The sequence below is a fragment of the Cloeon dipterum genome, chromosome 3 (assembly GCF_949628265.1).
Source record: "Cloeon dipterum chromosome 3, ieCloDipt1.1, whole genome shotgun sequence".
NCBI lineage: Eukaryota > Metazoa > Arthropoda > Insecta > Ephemeroptera > Baetidae > Cloeon > Cloeon dipterum.
This window is the reverse complement of record NC_088788.1, coordinates 31,104,823-31,121,781: the sequence shown is the minus strand read 5'-3', so window position 1 is coordinate 31,121,781 and position 16,959 is coordinate 31,104,823. Positions and strand designations below refer to the sequence as shown.

The 16,959-nt window shown below is 44.1% G+C and overlaps 2 protein-coding genes and 1 long non-coding RNA gene across 3 annotated transcripts; 2 read left to right on the top strand and 1 right to left on the bottom strand.

Moving 5' to 3' along the window:
• The first annotated feature begins 43 nt into the window (after window positions 1-43).
• LOC135939958 (uncharacterized) lies at window positions 44-2,206 on the top strand. Its single transcript, XR_010574799.1, has 3 exons — window positions 44-372; window positions 1,751-1,990; window positions 2,061-2,206. It is a non-coding gene; the product is annotated as an uncharacterized LOC135939958 (long non-coding RNA).
• Window positions 655-1,182, bottom strand: LOC135939957 (uncharacterized). The gene is made up of 2 exons (XM_065484585.1): window positions 1,076-1,182; window positions 655-1,004 (listed from the first exon to the last, which is right to left on the bottom strand). Exons 1-2 carry the CDS (start codon window positions 1,139-1,141, stop codon window positions 738-740), a joined length of 333 nt encoding a protein of 110 aa, XP_065340657.1. The 5' UTR covers window positions 1,142-1,182; the 3' UTR covers window positions 655-737.
• Window positions 2,207-2,836: 630 nt separating the features above from the next.
• On the top strand, window positions 2,837-16,425 carry LOC135938378 (dynein axonemal heavy chain 3-like). Its single transcript, XM_065481998.1, has 19 exons — window positions 2,837-3,381; window positions 3,439-3,653; window positions 3,711-3,892; window positions 3,957-4,307; window positions 5,535-6,409; window positions 6,619-6,841; window positions 6,896-7,143; window positions 7,554-8,169; window positions 9,380-9,537; window positions 9,875-10,282; window positions 11,323-11,876; window positions 12,904-13,410; window positions 13,468-13,596; window positions 13,756-13,853; window positions 13,915-14,435; window positions 14,497-14,745; window positions 14,798-15,469; window positions 15,612-15,823; window positions 16,143-16,425. Exons 1-19 carry the CDS (start codon window positions 2,926-2,928, stop codon window positions 16,354-16,356), a joined length of 6,888 nt encoding a protein of 2,295 aa, XP_065338070.1. The 5' UTR covers window positions 2,837-2,925; the 3' UTR covers window positions 16,357-16,425.
• The last annotated feature ends 534 nt before the right edge of the window (window positions 16,426-16,959 follow it).

Below are 16,959 nucleotides of genomic sequence, written 5' to 3'. Positions count from 1 at the left end.
CTATCACTAAAGCCAGCGATTTTGAGTGGCTTTCGCAAATCAGGCAAATAATAAATTTTAGAAATGAAATTTTTAATATTTTCCTCTAGGTTTTACTATGGCAAAGCGCAAAATTTGGAAGGCCGGCTGATGTACTCTTCATATCAGTATGGATGGGAGTTTTCTAGCGGCCCTTACTTGATTCTCACGCCGTCCACGCTGCGGTGCTACCGGGCTTTGGTTTCCGCACATCAAATAGGCATCTTTTTAAACCTGCAAGGACCAGCTTGTTGCGGAAAAAGCTCTACTTTTCTCAGCCTAGCTGCACTTTTTGGACGACTTAAGGTGTCTGTGGCCTGCTCAGTGGCTACTAACGAAGTCACACTACTCAGGGTGAGTTAAAATATTTTATTTTTCACACAAAATACAGAGACATTTTTTATAAACCAAAACACTACAAAACTCATGTTAACGATAATTTTTGTCAAATTCAGTTTTGTTTTAAACTCTCGTTATTTTCGCATTAAAAAGTCAGTGATATTTAAAATTGCAAATACGAAATTAGTTTTCACAAATATTAATTCAGAAAGTGTATTTAGACGTAAATGATAGGGAAATGAAAATTGCATAATATTGTTTAGAAATATTAATTTTTGTAGCCATTCATTCGCTAATTCTTTTGTAACTTGTTGCACTTCATGATGCACGCGGGGTGAAGCGGAATCACGCGTTGATTCAACCTCTCCCTGGGTGTGTAGCTAGAATCTTCCTCCTCCCGCTCCGCCCCAGAACGGGTTGTAGGTGCCGTAGGAGCCTCTCAACGGGTCAAAGCGGACCCTGCTGGGCTGGTATCCGTAGTAGCCAGGGGGAGCGCCGTAGAAACCACCACTCCACGGGGAGCCGCCGCCCCATGATGAGCCGCTACTACCTAAGCCCCCGAGTCCGAATAGTCTTGCTTCCGGTTTTTTCTGCGGCTCGGGCGCTGGCAGGGCCAAGGCACTCGCCGCAATCACCAACAAGAGCAACTGTAAAATTTTGTTGCGATGAAAACGAAATTTTGGCGACGACTGTAAATGCGGGATAAAAAGATACTCACAGTGACACACGTCTTCATGGCTTCAAGTCTGGCGGCGAAGTGATTTCGGGAGCACGGATGCACCATCTTTAAATATTGTGGAAGTGCATCCACCTATTTGAGAGGGCAATCCCCTGTTGCAGTGACCTTGCATTCTTTTGGTTTGGGGAATCCTGAGGCCCGATGCGTTTCCCAGATGCACTCACTACATAATGGGAAGCGGGAACACACGGCGATTATCGACTTGGGAGATGACGCACCTCGTTAAATAAAAGAGCTCGTATTTTTTATGGCCTTTCCAATTTGTTCAAAGTTAGAGAGCAACGTTAGGAAAAAAGTGGCCTGTCAAGTTACCCGCCAAGTGGTAGCTGTATGGATAACGTTTGGTGCATGCCCACCGGTATCAATCATTTAGCCTTAAAGCAATTTTCCAGAGCATTCTAAATCCTTACTCATGCTCCAAACAAGATAAATCTTAATGGCCATAGGATGTTAGATTCGTGCGTTTTAAAAGTGCCGCTTTTCGTTGACAGTAAAATTGATTTATGACTTCGTCCAGGGAAAACATGAATTGCATCATTACACCTAAACGTTTAGACCTTTCAAAACCATTCGTGAATTTAAAACTCTATTTCAATAAGGATCGAAAAAAATTCAAGTCATCTCGAATTCGGAGATTTATGTTGTCCTTTTCAGGTGCTACAGGGGAGCGCTGGATGCGGGGCATGGTGCTTGCTTGACGAGGTGCATCAACTCACGCCTGAGGTATTATCGGTCACTGCCCAGCACGTGTTGGATTTGTCAATGGCGTGCGAAGCGAACGCGGCGCAACTGAGCCTGCAGGGTCGGCAACCGGTGCGCCTCGCTCGACCTTTCTGCCTCTTGTGCGTCACCTCGCAACGGCCGCTCCTAGATCAAGTGCCAAATAATTTCAAGGTACACGGCACAGAGAAAAAAAACAGGGAATTTGCATTTAAATGTGGAAAATAAACAATCGTTCCCGCAGAGCTTGTTTCGACCGTGGACTTGGAGCAAGCCAGATATGAGCGTTTTTATTGAAATCAAGCTGAGGGCAGCGGGAGATCAAAACGCGAGAGAAAAGGCAAAACGACTGACGACTGCTTTTGAAATCGCGCAGCAGCGACTTGGCCCCCGTGCGAATTTCGGAAAGTTGATTTTTTTTTCTAATATCTAAAAAATATTTTCCGCAACGTGCAGTTAATTATTTATTTGCAAAAACACATAATAAACTTAGCAGAAATTGAAATATATACACACGCACGAATTTTACTAACTAAAAATGGCTTTAATACATAACTGTCGGCTTTAAGTGATTTTTTTTTTAAAAATACCTTGTTCTTGTAATATACAGCGGCTATTTGAAGGCAGCTGATTCTGTGGTGTTTATTTTCATGTAGAGTAGTGCTGACGATGCTTAGTTGTTCTATTCTAATCAGTAGTTATTGTATAGTACAGGATTAAATTTTTACTTTCAAATTTTACTTACAGCCGCGCTTATACATACTTTTGTTTGATCCGCGCATAGATTCAAGCCATCATACAATTTCTCAGCTTTTTTATTTTATTTATTGAATTATTTTTTGGTAAAATTAGGGAGTTTTAAATTTGCTAACAATTTTTTGGGCAGTCATATCTAGCCCAGGAAGCAGACATTACACGCTTTACTCTATTCTACTGAAGTGTAGATTTCGTCAAATAAATTTTTCAGACACTTGTAAAATTATTCCAATAATTTTCAATCGTACTAAGAAAAATAATTGTATGGCTTTCTAGGACTCCACGCTGCCGTGCAAGCGGTAGATTTGTCAATATTGGAGGGAATCCCTCTGCACTTGGCTTTGGGCAGGAACATGCTGCCTAGCGTGACAGCCGACGAGAGGCCCATATTGCAGAGTATTTTCGAAGACGCCTTCCTCTCGCCAGTCACTTTTCTTGCAGTTGACTTGCAGCAAGCTCTTTCGCACGGGAAAGGAGTCATCCTTGCCGGCCCGCCTGGTTCCGGGAAAACGAGCGCTGTCAAAGAGGCCGCTGGGAAAAACCAACTCGAAATTATCTGCCCGCTGGCGCTCGACCTGCAACGACTTTTCGGCCACTTGGAACGCGGAGAGTGGCGCGACGGGGTGGTCACCAGCGCCATTAGGACGGGCGCCAAGTGGCTTCTCTTTGACGGGCCGCTCGATTCGTGGTGGGTGGAGAATTTGCAAGCGGCACTCGACGAGCCAGCCAAATTGAACTTGGCCTCTGGGGAGGCGCTGCATGTCCAGCCGAACGTGAAAATTATTTTCGAGACGCAGAATTTGCACAAGGTTCAAATTGGCTAAATAAATTAAGCAGAAACTGGAGTAACGCGTGGATTTTCTCAGGCCTCGCCTGGGCTGTTGGGCAGATGCCAGTGCATCTACTTTGGCGAAATCTCGTGGAAAATCTTGGTCGACACTTGGTTTGAGAGCAACAAGGGAGAGTTATGGGCAAAGCAAGAGGGCCCTCTGGTTATGGAATTTCTCAATTGGTTCATCCCACCATGCCTGCAATTTATTGAGCAATTCAAACCCATAATAAGCCCGAGCGGCCTTGTAACGTAAACGGCGAAAATGTTAGTTTTATCGCTAATCTATCAGATATTATTTCAATTTAGCACGCTCGTGTCCTTATTTGCCATGTACCTGAAAGAGCCGAGCCAAGACGCAGAGGCGGCTAAGCACGTCCGCATTTGGCTGCAGGCCGCGCTAATGCTGTCGGGCGCTTGGGCCTTCAGCGGACCCTTGGCCAAGCAGCAAAGAGAAATGTTCGATGAGTTTTTTAAAAATCTGTGGCGCGGTATGCTCAACGTAATGCCCTGTTGAGGTCTGATTTTAATATTATGATATTATTAATACAAAAGGAACGAACGCAGAGTTTCCTCTGCCAACGTGCACCGAGGGAAAAGTGGACGTGCCGGTGCCAAGCGACGGGTGTTTGCTCGACCACAGTTTCGTTTTTAGGTTCAAAGGCAGCTGGAAATATTGGCCAGACATTTTGAGGGCGATGAAATTGGACGACCAAGCCGAGATATTCCAAACTATCATTCCTACGATGGACACAGAGCGGCTGAGCCATTTAATGCAGCTGCATGTGCAGCATGGGCGACCCTTAATGCTGCGCGGACCAAAAGATTCAGGCACGAGTTCAATGTTAAAAGCCCACTTTGACGAAAATTTTGAGCACACGAATCGATTCCTGAGGGTCGAATTAGGTAAATTTGATATTTTTACCGACCAAAAAGTTCAGCGTGACGTGCGTAGCACTCGCGGAACCTTTTTTTGCCGCCAAATAATATGAACCTTTTTTGCGCGAACTACGCATGCGTCAGATCTGGTGGGGCGGTCGGCCAGCCAACGCACATTATTTTCTCTCGCCGCTCGCCTGCTGACAAGATGCGAAGCACATTTATTTCCCCCTCTCCATCTGCGTCGGCTGGCCGGCCGCCCCACCAGATCTGACGCATGCGTAGTTCGCGCAAAAAAGGTTCATATTATTTGGCGGAAAAAAAAGGTTCCGCGAGTGCTACGCACGTCACGCTGAACTTTTTGGTCGGAAAAAATATCAAATTTACCTAATTCGACCCTCAGGAATCGATTCATGTGCTCAAAATTTTCGTCAAAGTGGGCCTTTAACTATATACAGTCACATCACATCATTTTGTATTGTGGCCATTGTACATAATCAAACACACATTTCATAGTAATTATATGATTGATAATTTATTTTTAGTCTTAAAATTAATTTTTTAGGACTTGACTGAATTGGGAATTAAGTTGCATCTTTTTCACATGCAAAACCATCATTAAGATTTTAACATATAGGCTGTAGAGTTTAAATTAACAGTCGGCTTTACCAATTTCGAAAAAAAAATCGGCAATGCTTAATATCGTGTTATCCTTAAAAAAGCATTCTACTTTAAACGCGATAAAATTCTTCAGAATAATTAACTTTCTTGAAAAAGAAACATAAAAAAATGTTGCTCCATAAAATTAAAAAATACGAATATTTTGGGGAAAAAAATCACGGCCTTCAAGGTCTCAAAAGAAACCTTTCTATTTTGATAATAATTAAACTTGGCGTATAGCTGTATTCAGAACGTGTTTCTTATTGACTTTGAGGTCATTCTAAGGGAGTATCTATTTTTCCGAAAACATCTTACTTCTAAGTTGCCAGCACATCTAAAATTAAGTTCAATTAATTTTTAAAATTTTTAAATTGGCTTAAGCTAATTACAAATTAAATTCCATATATGAGTTTACCAAATTTTACTTTAGAATTATTAGGCATAGTGAAAATGAATTTACTAAGCCAATTTACGTCGAATTCTAAGGGCTGATACCCCTTCCCTTTTTAAAAATAATTGGCTCATATAGCTCTGCAATGCGATTCTATTGTTAATTTAGAGTTTACCGAGTTAATTTAGGAATATCGTTTCTAGGAAAGAGCAGCCTTTTGCACCAATTCGCCCTCGAGCGCATTGACTCGTCTCAAAACCAAGCGATCTTGGTGCGCCTGACGCACGGCGCCGACGCTCCCATGGTGCAGAACGAACTGAGCACCACCCTGAGCCGCAGCTCGCAGGGCCTGGGCCCGGCGGCAGGGTGCCAGCGCTGCGTGGTGGTGGTGGATGACTTAGGCGCGGCCAACAGTCCCGGTCCGCAGGAGCTGCTGCGGCAGGTAGTAGACCACGCAAGTCTGCACGAGTCGGCGAGCAGCGTGCGGCTGAACCACGTGCTGGCGCTTGGGGCGCTGGACGAGACCAATCAGGTGGCGGCACGCCTCCTGCGCCACTTCAGCGTCCTCAATGTCGGCCCAATGACGGAGGAGAGCGCCTCCAGGATCTTCGGCTCGCTGATGGGCGCCACGCTGAAACGCAACGGCTTCGCGTCGGACGTGGCGGCGTTCGTTACGGCCGCCGTCCAGTCGACGCTGGACGTGGTGCACGGCTCGCTGCGGCTGCTGCGCCCTTGGAGGCCGCACTACGTGGTCAGCCTAGCCGAGGCACAGAGAATCGTGCTCGGCTGCTCGCAGATCCTGAAGGAGGACGCCGACAACAAGCGGGCGCTGGTGCGTTTGTGGTGCCACGAGGTGCAGCGCAGCATCGGCGACAGGCTGAGCGCGGAGGACGACCGCCGGGAGCTGCACTCGCTGGTGGAGGCCGCCGTCAAGGACAATTTCAAGGAGCAGCCCACTCTGGTGATGGAGCAAAAGCTAGGCTACGGACGTCTCCTGACAGGCAGATATCTTGAGGCCGATCGCACTAAGTTCGAGGAACGGGCAAACAAAAGCGTCGAGAGTCTGGGAGACGACACTGTGCTCTTCCCGTGAGTGTCACACCTTCTTTATAAATATTTATTTTTCTGGTGAAATTATATGCTGATCCCTCATTTTATTGTGGTGGTTACAGCCCTCAGACATGCAGTCAAAATTAGTAGAGCAGAAAATTTCTGTAGAAATAATACGGGAAAATAAGCAGCTTGAAGAAACCATTTACTTGCACCTGAAAATTTATGACATCCCAGCATAACCAGACAACCAGAATAATTAAAACGAACACAACAAAATTTAACAGTCAAATCATTTTAATTGATAGCGAAGCGGTGGACCATTTAGCACGAGTGTGTCGTTTGCTTCAAATGCCACGGGGAAACGCATTGCTTTTGGGCCCACTAGGAAGAGGACGCCGCACATTGTGTCAATTGGCGGCACACATGGCTGGTCAGGAGACTGTTCAGCCAAAACCAGGTTAATCCAATTAAAAGCTTCATTCTCAGTGCTGCTGAATGATCGGTTTGTTAGGTTTTGAAAATTGGAGGCAGCTGCTGAGGAAAGCAATGCGGAGGGCCGGGGCAGACGACAAAGACACAGTGCTCCTTGTTGGAGACGAGTTCCTCTCTGACGAGCGCTTTCTGGAAGATGCGCACTGTATTCTCAGCCACGGGGATGTTCCTGGGCTTTTCAGTGCGGAGGAGCGCCAGGAAATCATGGAAACTGTCATGTTGGACGCTCAAGGGGGCCAGCGAACTGTTGACCTCGTACCCTTACAAGTCAGTGTATTAAGGAAAAATTTATCTTTCTTCGCTCTTTGAAAATAGCTATAAGAAAGGATGGAATTATATGGTTTAGATGATTGGTTTCTTGATGGTACCTTTGACAGTTAATTTGATTGTCTAAATTTCACAGTCTTAATTATGGTGGCTAGAAATGAATTATTTTTAATTATGACTTACGACTTTCACAGGCACAGAAATTAATAAAATTGACCTTTTAAATATTTAACCATTATATATAACCATCTTAAATATTACTGCTGCTCATTTGCTTGTCCTAGCTGAAGTATTTAAAATTAAATCTGCACAACACAACATAATTGTTTTTTTATATTATTAATGAATTAAAACTGTTATATCGGTAAAATAAATTGCTTGAATAATTTTAAAATTACGATTAATTCTAGGTGTTTGAATTCTTTGCGTCGCGTTGCCGTAAGCGTCTGCACTGGATGCTGTGCCTCGATCCGGCCGACAAGCGTTTTAGAACGCGGCTACAGCGTTACCCTGCGCTCCAGACGCAGTGCACGCCGCTGTGGTTCCCGGAGTGGCCCGAGGAGGCCTTGGAGCGCATCTCGCAGCGTCACCTGCGCGAACAGCGGCCGACGGCCGTGGTGGCCGTGTGCCGACGGCTGCATCAGGCGGCCAAGCACCATGTGCAGGTGAACGCGGCCAACTTCGCCGAGCTGCTGCAGCTGCTGGACACGGTGACCGCCGAGCGCAAGGAACGCATCCAGGGTGACCGCCAGCGCTATTTGACGGGCCTCGAAAAGCTGCAGCTGGCCGCCGAGCAGGTGCAGCGCATCCAGGAGGAGCTGAGCGGTCTGCAGCCCCGCCTGGCCGAGGCGGCCGCCGAGACCAGGGAGATGCTGGCAGTGATCGAGACCGAGACGCGCAAAGTGAGCGACGCCTCTCTTCTGGTGCGCAGCGATGAGGCCGTCGCCAATTCACAGGCTGCCGCCGCGCAGGAGCTCAAAAGCGAGTGCGAGACCGAGCTTGCCCAGGCGATCCCTATTCTTGAAGGTTTGAGTCTCGTCAAAATTAACAATAAATATTTACCAATATTTTTTAAGTAAGATAAATTTAGAAAAAGTCAAATTATTAAATCCCCCGCGATTGAAATGGAGAGAAATCACTAAACATTTCAAGAGGAATGAAATATATGAGTAAGCTAGGAAAATCCTTGCTGTCATTGCATGGAAGGAAGATATATTAAATGCTGATTATGACTTCACACTTAGAGTAACATTTTATTCCATAATAAGACAAAAAAGGAGTTTTATAGATTGTATATATTCAAAAATTCAAAATAAAGCAAAAATTACTAAAAAAATTTCAATGAAATACGTGTGGTTCAAATTTAAATTTAGGCTGTAGTATCTACTTCAGAATCTCCTTGGTACAAAGTTTAATGCTCTTACATTTTTAAAACTTGGGATATTCTCATTTTTGTAACCAGTGACAAGATATTCTTCAGATTTCAACCTAATTTCCCTCAAACTTGGATATTTTGACACGTCGATACCAATAACATCATTCAGCATTCGTGCTAGTACAGTGCGCGCCCGTTCCGATAATATCAATTTTTTCGTGGAAACACCTTTTTAATATTTCTCGTTGATAGGAATTAAACTTTGTCTCGGAAAGAAAAGTCAAGAAGTGCTGTAATTTTGTTTTTAGTAAATTGGCCAAATTTGAACTTTTGTTAGCTTTTACACTCCTCTTTTGATATTTTCGCATTCTATAGGGTTTAATTATTAAAAAATAGCTACAACGACCCGCTTACTGAGGTCAATCATACAAACAATTTTCAACTGTTGTCATAATATAATTATTATAATATAATGGTATTCAATCCACCATAAATTTCAAAGAAATTGCGCGGGTTATTAAATTATTCAAAGTTCGCTGCACGTGTTAAAAATGCTTTTTTTTCAGTGTGCATGTATCCTCTTAAATTATTCTATATAAAAGAGCGTGAGAATTACACACAAATTCAATAAAGAAAATTGCACAAGAACGAGCAAAAAGTGCCAGACAGATCCTGGAGCGTAATTGCTCTTAATTGGGGGTTTTTACAATGCCAGCGTGCCATGACCTTCCCAGATCGAGTTTTGCGTTCCCTGATTTGACCAAAAGGTTGCATTCTTGTCATTTCACATTTATTCATGAACGGCCGCAGGTGCATCAATTTTCAAACTCAATAAAAAAAGCTCTTAATGGCTCTTTACAGACGCCGTTGCCGCTCTGAACACTCTGAAACCGTCCGATATTACCCTGGTGAAGTCTATGAAAAACCCGCCTGAGCCAATCAAAATGGTAATGGCCGCTGTGTGTGTTATACGGAACATAAAACCCGACAGGCTAAATGACGCCTCTACAGGAAGAAAGGTAACGATTCGATTATTTTAATAGCTCACGCAAAGGTGAATCCTTGATCTTCGCTGTTTAAAACGCTCACTCTCCCAGCAGATGTTTGTTTTTATTTTTGGCTCGCGAGCGGCCAGGCGTAAAATTGTTACGAATGTGACTTTTGCTTTTTCGCAGAGTGCATTTCATTTCCGCGTCCTGTTCGAAACCCCATCTTCAGTTTTCAATGCCATATGTGTGCTATTCTTATTTTTCCTCCGTGAAATCGTACGAGGAAAGGTCAAGCATATATTTATTTATTCAACACCTCATAACTGTCACCTAAGGGAAATAAATAATTTATGTTCGTCTGTTTTAGATATTAGACTACTGGGGACCGAGCAAAAAACTTCTCGGTGACATTGCCTTTTTGCAGCAGCTCAAGGATTTCGATAAAGACAATATTCCGGCGTCGGTGATGGCAAAAATCCGCAAAGAATTCATTCCGCACCCCGACTTTCGACCTGAGACGGTAGCCAACGCGTCAAGCGCCGCAGAGGGGCTTTGCAAGTGGGTGCGGGCGATGGACATGTACGACGCGGTGGCCAAAGAGGTGGCACCAAAGAAGGCGAAACTCGAGATAGCGCAACAAGAATACGCGGCCACGCTCGCAGTGCTGGAAGAAAAAAGGGCGCAAGTCCGCCGCTTGGAGAAGCAACTTGCCGAGTTGCGGGCGCAATTCGACGCTGCCAACTCGCATAAAAGGACTTTGGAGTCTGAGTTTCAAGTAAGATGAGGAGCATTTTCAAGGGGAATTTTGCAATTTGATGCAACAGCATTAAAAAATTAAACTTAAAATTTAATAAAGATTTTATAGTGTTTGACATTCAGAAAGAATGAACAATTGCATAATTGTAAAAAAATGCATAAAAACAGCAAAAAAATTACACCAGCACATAGAGGTGCATTAAACCAACTATCAGTTGTTGTGAATACTCTTCCAATGCTTAAAAAAGTTAAATTTAGTTAAGAATGGTGCCAAAATTAAGTTATATCCAATTAGAGTATTTTTGGTTTTTTAATACAGGAAATAACTATGTACTTATTATAGCATAAATACTTTTCTGATTCTTCATTTAATGTTAGTTAGTATGCCGACACTCGAGGTTGTTTGTTCCATTTTTGAAATAAAACAAACAAGAGGAAAAAAAGAAAGATTAATTAATAGTAGGATGTTTTAAAGCAACGAGGATAAAGTCTGATTTAATTAGAAAATGGATCTTCATTTAATATTTGACACCAGCAAATCCATAAAAAAACAATGACATTAACAACAGGCATGAAGTTTTCAAAGCAACCGAAATTATCTCAAATTTTATTAAGTTAAAACTTTTCTCTAATTAAAATTTAGAATAAATAATATTTTAATATCAGAAATTTTTGAAAAATCCACAAAAAAATAATCAATTATTAAGTAATTTCAATTTAAAGTAGGTATAATGCCGTATAATAAATTAAATTTAAGCTCAACGCTAAAATAAAAATATAAAACCAATATAAATATAGTCCGAATACATTGCAATTTTGCAAAATTTAAAAAATTGCAAACATGTTAAAAAGAAATTAAGTATTCTATATATTTTATTTTAAAATTGGAAGAAATAAGTAAAAATCCGTTCTGTTTAAATTAAATTTTTTATTCGAAATTATATATAATTTTTAACACAATTTAATTATAGAGAACCTTGAAATAACCAAGTAGGCACGCCGCGCTGCACGTACGTGCCGCCGGCTGCCTAACCACCCTCCTCGCTGTACTGATTGCAGGCGTGCGAACGGAAGCTGGTACGCGCGGAGAAACTGATCGGCGGGCTGGGCGGCGAGCGCCAGCACTGGGCAGCCACCGCGTCCTCGCTGGAGGACTCGTTGGCGTGCCTGGAGGGCGACGCCCTGCTGGGCAGCGCGACCGCCACCTACCTGGGCCCGCTGAGGGCGAAACGCCGCGCCCGCTGCATCAGCGAGTGGATGGCCCTTCTGCACGAGGAGGGCGTCGCCTTCTCGGCCGACCTGGACGTGACCCTGGTACTCAGCTCGGAGCTGGAGACCGAGGCGTGGCACATCGGCGGTCTGCAGCGCGACGCGGCGTCCACGCAGAGCGCAGTGATCGCGCGCCACGCGTTGCGTCCCTGCGTCTGCCTGGACCCGCAGCGGCAAGCGAACGCGTGGATCAAGAGCGCCGAGCCTGAATTGCGGGTCAGCAAGGACTGGGACGAGCAGCTCTACGCTGCATGCCTTCGCAACGGGAAGCCCCTTCTGTTCGAGGACATTGAAGAGCCAGACGCGTTGCTCGAAGCGCTGCGAGCTGTGCCCTTGCGATCGAGGTAATTTAAAAACTTAGATTACAAATTATATGGCCACTTGAAAATGCCATGCAAAGGAGATTAAGACATGCATTGTCACCATTTGAGTAGCTATTTTGGTGTGTAAGAGATTGCGTAAGAATGAGTTGCACTTCTGTTTTAATCCTAAAATGTACAGCAATGAATGTTATCGCCTTGAATTTCTTTTAAAGTGGATTGGAAAGTAATAATTCAGTATTTATAAATAAGCTAGTATTTTACTACGATGGATCGGCCGAGAGAGGAGAATTAACACGAGAAGAAACCTTGCTGATGAGTCCTTATTTGATCAAACTACTCTCCAGCGCGGAGAATGAGTAGATTCCATAAAATAATGTTAGGATTAGGAGATACATTTTACTTGTTATTAACAAACTCTTCAAATCAGTGATGAAAACTAAAACTACGGGTAATCAGATTTTGAAGGCGGTTTATAGAAAATCGATCGATGCGTAATTTTTATCTCTATAAGGGTTTATTTAGGTCAGAAAAATCGCGAAGAGCTAATTTATTGCTCGATATTATTGCTATTTCTTTAGTTAACTTGACAAGCAACACCCAGCTCCATGTTCATCACATTGAATTCATTTTCCAGTAGTTGTTTTATTTATTTTTGGCAAAATCTGCAAAGAATTTGGTCTACACGTTGTATCTGGAAATTTGTGGGTATAGTTTTTAGCTTAGAGGTTAGTTGTAACAGAAAGTATAGTAGAGCCCATAACAAACCTTTATGAACCAATTTCTTTACTTCTGGATCCCATTTCTGTCTGTTGGCCAAATTTTTACGAGTGAAAAATGTCATTAAAACAATTTTAATACATTTTCAGACCAATGAATTTGTTGACTAATAAATTGCATAAATTGTGACCAGTGAATGAGGTTTTAGATCATGACAGTTTACACGAATTCAACTAATTTGGCAAACCGTCTGCGTAAAATTAGCATTTATGCATCAATTTTAAAGATTTCCAATTTATTTTTAAATGCATCTGACCTATAATTTTTGAAGCGATTCTGAATTTCGGGTGTACATCACGACCCGGAGTTCAGTGGGCCGCGAGCTGTTGGCCTGCGTCACCTTAGTGGACTTCACGCTGCCCGCCGAAGGGTTGGAGGAAGAGCTATTGGGCTTGGTGATGGCAGCGGAGCACCCTGCTCTGCGACTGGCGCGGCAGCAAGTGGTGCGCGAAGGTGCGGCTAACAAGGCGGCCCTGCAGGCGACCGAGGACCGCATTCTGAGCACTCTTTCGGCGAGCCAGGGCAACCTGCTGGAGGACGAGGCCGCTGTGGACGTGCTGGACACCTCGAGGGCCATGTCCCTGGAGCTGGCCCAGAGGCAGTTGGAGGCTCAAAAGACGCTCGGCCAGATCGCCGATTTCAAGGCCAAGCACCGCACCCTGGCGAGGGACGCGGCCGCCGCCTACGCCACCCTGATCTGGCTGCCGACCCTGGGCAGCACGTACCACTTCTCGCACGCGTGGTTCTTGCAGCTTTTCAGCACGTCGGTCAGACTCAGGTTTGTTTTAGAGAGGATTTTCCTGCGATCTGGGCAATTACTTTGATTTGTGTGCAGTTGCAAAATGGGCCTGAGCGACAACTTGACAGATGCGTTTTTGAAGACGCTCTGCGAGCACGTATGCGCCGCTTTATTTCGCAGACACCATCTGGCATATTTATTGCGTCTCTCTTTGGACCTGCTTAGGTAGTGTATAAAATAAATGTCTTATGGAAATAAATTTTCACGCACGGTGGAGATTTAAAATGAATCTTAGTAATGCGCGCGTAAATTCGCATTACGTAAATGGAAATTCCACACTGACCCGAATGTGAGCTTTATAAAAGTTACTCTCTCTTTGTTCAGGGCTAGAAAGGATATTACACTGGACGAAGTTACTTTCCTGTATAATGGCAAAACGCGAAAGTATAAAATTGAAATGATGCACTTTCCACGCTTTGCGCGTAAGTTTGCTTATTTACATGCAAACTGAACAGATTTAATTAATTCCAATAAATGTTACAGAAATAATCACTAACTTTGAAGAAAATTGGGATGAATGGAAAAATTTCAGTGAGCTGAACAAAGACGCGAATGAAAAATGGAACGCAATCCCTCCTTTTGAGCGGCTCATAATTAGCACCGTTTTCTTAAGCAATGCGATCATCGAGCAAAGTGCGAAAGATCTCATTCAAAACGTTTTGCACTTTGACAGCCATTTGGAGGCTGGCCGTTTGGAAATCGCCCTAGAAAATTCTACTTTTGAAAATCCGATAATTTGTACTTTGGGTTTTGGCGTAGACGTGTCACGCGCCCTTTTCGCGCTCGCCGTCAAGGAAATGGCGGACATAAGCGCCATCAGCATTGCTCCTGGACGAACGAGCCACGCCGAGGAGGCCATAGCAAAGGCGATGGCCTCCGGGACATGGGTGTGCTTGAACAACTGCCACTTGACTGACGACTGGCTCCGAAAACTCGAGAGAATGTCTTTTGAAGACGCGGCCCCTACCTTCCGCCTGTGGCTCACCTGCAGTCCTGAGGCGCAGGTATTGCAAACTATAAAATAGCAAGCATGGCGATTATTTGTAATAACGCATGCACTTTCAGCTTCCAATCGGTCTGGTTCAAAGTTCAGTGAAAGTAGCTTTGGAGGAGCCGGTAGCTCTGAGTGAAGCCATGAAAGAGGCTCTCAAGAGGCAGGAGGATCTAATGGAAGGGTGCAATGGTCGAGAGGCGCCTTACTGCCGACTGGTCTACGGCTTGTCCTTCCTTTACGCGCTCCTCCTCGGCCGGTCATGGACAAAGACCATCACCCTTGGCGAGAGCGATTTTCGATTAGCCTCGCGGCACCTCTGGGTAGAAAAATATTTTTTTTCTTCAGTGCAATAAGTAATGAATCAAATCTCAGGAACTTTGTCGAACGACAAGACGCGTTCCTCTGGAGGCAGCATTGTGCTTGGTCGGCGAGTGTGGCTTTTTGGGCCACGTGACTGACCCTTGGGACTTGAGGCTGGCTGACTTGCTGCTGAAAGAGTGCATCAATTCGGTTCTCCTCACCGCCACTGCCAACTTCGAGCTGACCCGGGTCGGAACGGCGCCCCTACTTCCGCCACAAGTTCCGACTTTAGCAGCTTGTCTCCAAAGGGCGTCGTTGATGCCCCTCAAAGCCACCTCCGATTGGCTGGGGGTTTTGGACTTCGATGACCCACAACTGTTCGGGCCGAAAATTCAGGCAGGGGCAACTTTGGAAGAGGTTTTTCGCTCAGATTCTTTCAAAGGTCAGCTCGACGCTATGCTGGAGGCGCTGCCAACGCCAAAGGAGGTTGTTGCCGACGAGAACGATGCAGTGGCGTTAACCCTGATTTACGAGCAAACGAGGGCAGCGAGCAGGATCGAGGCTGCGCGAAAATGTCTGAAAACGCTGCAGCAGGCGATGACGGACGGATTCGTGCCCCCGGCCATGGTGGAGGACGCAAATTTGGTGGCCAGAGGCGTTGCTCCTCGCGAGTGGATGCCTTCTGCAGAGGTCGAGGCAACCCTTGAAGACTTCGCGTTTGTCAATGCAAAGTTACACACCTTGGTAAGAGCATTCTTTTTCTCTAAATGCGTCCGAGACCCAAATCAAAATCACAACAGCGATGGAAAATTTATGTCGGAGACGTGTTGCATTTTTATCTCAAAGTAAATTAATTGTTTTGACCCGTGTGACCTGGCACGAACAGACCTGGCCTCGAGATGATTCGCACCATTTGTGGATGCCCGGCATGGAGCGACCCGAAGCCTTGTTCGCGTCTATGATTCAAATAGAAAGCCGGTCTCGTGGGGTTTCGCTCTCTGAAGTGTCGCTCCAACTGCAGATCGACCCTGGCAAAAAATTCAGAGTGGTAACCGTATGCGGCCTGTGGCTGGACGGCGCCGACTTCGACATCAAAAGGTGTTGGAAATTTGTTTGTTTAGAGCCGTTATTAATAGCTCCGTGTCAGATATTATGTGTTGAATATTATGATACTTGTTTTTTTAGAAGTGACAGCCTTTTAAGTCATGCCTGCGTTATTATTTCTTTTGACACCAATTACCTGGTAATTTTATTACGATTTTTTGTCATCTCTGGCAAAGAGGACTAACCATCTGCTCAACATAATAAAAATGACTTTTAAATTATCTATTTTCCATTAACAGAGCAGATTTTCTTACGATATTATTTTTGAAAAAATCAACAAACATTTAACTAGCTGCATTTTTACCTGTTCCAGTGGGTTATTAGTGGAGCAGAAAGGCGGGCCAACAGAGCTGCCTCCAATATCTGTATGCGCAACATCAACACCAGAAAATGAAAACAAATTCGAGTGCCCGATTTACAGCGAAGAGGCTAAGCGCCACAGCATTGGCTCAATTTGGTTAGCAGGCGGAGATGCAAAGGTCTGGACTAAACGAGGTGTTGTAATATTTTTAAAAAGGAGATCCTAAACGTATTATTAGTGGCGTTTTTGTAATTCAACCAGAAACATGTAATAAACATATACCAGATAATCGATATGACTGAGGAGTATTGTTCTGAGAAGTAACTTGGAAAGGGAGAAAAATATCCTTGAAAAATTTCTTGATTATTTCTGAAAACAGTTGCCATTCACTCCTTGTAAAGGTTAATTAAGAACAAACAGTTGTGCGTGTACCAGGGGTATAATTTGCAATTTAACGCGCTGGCTACGAAATATGATGGCAGTTTACAAATCATCGCAAGCCCCCATGACTAACAGAAATAGAGACGAGTTCTTGTTTCCCAACAAGTCGTCGCGGAGAAAAGTAAGATGCCTCTGGTTGGATGAGTGTGTCAGTTTGTTAATTGCTTTTTTATATAAATAATATTTCTGCGGTATTATGCTACCGGCGTGTTAGGCAACACACAAGAAGACCTTTTGAGAGGCGCTCACGTACATAAAATCCATGTATTTGTTGGCTTTTTGCTAAAGGCATTCAAAGAAAAATTGACACTTCTATTACGAGTTTCACCAAGTGCGGTGACATCTACAAAATACGCAACATTAATTTTTAACTTGAAGAGATCCAAGC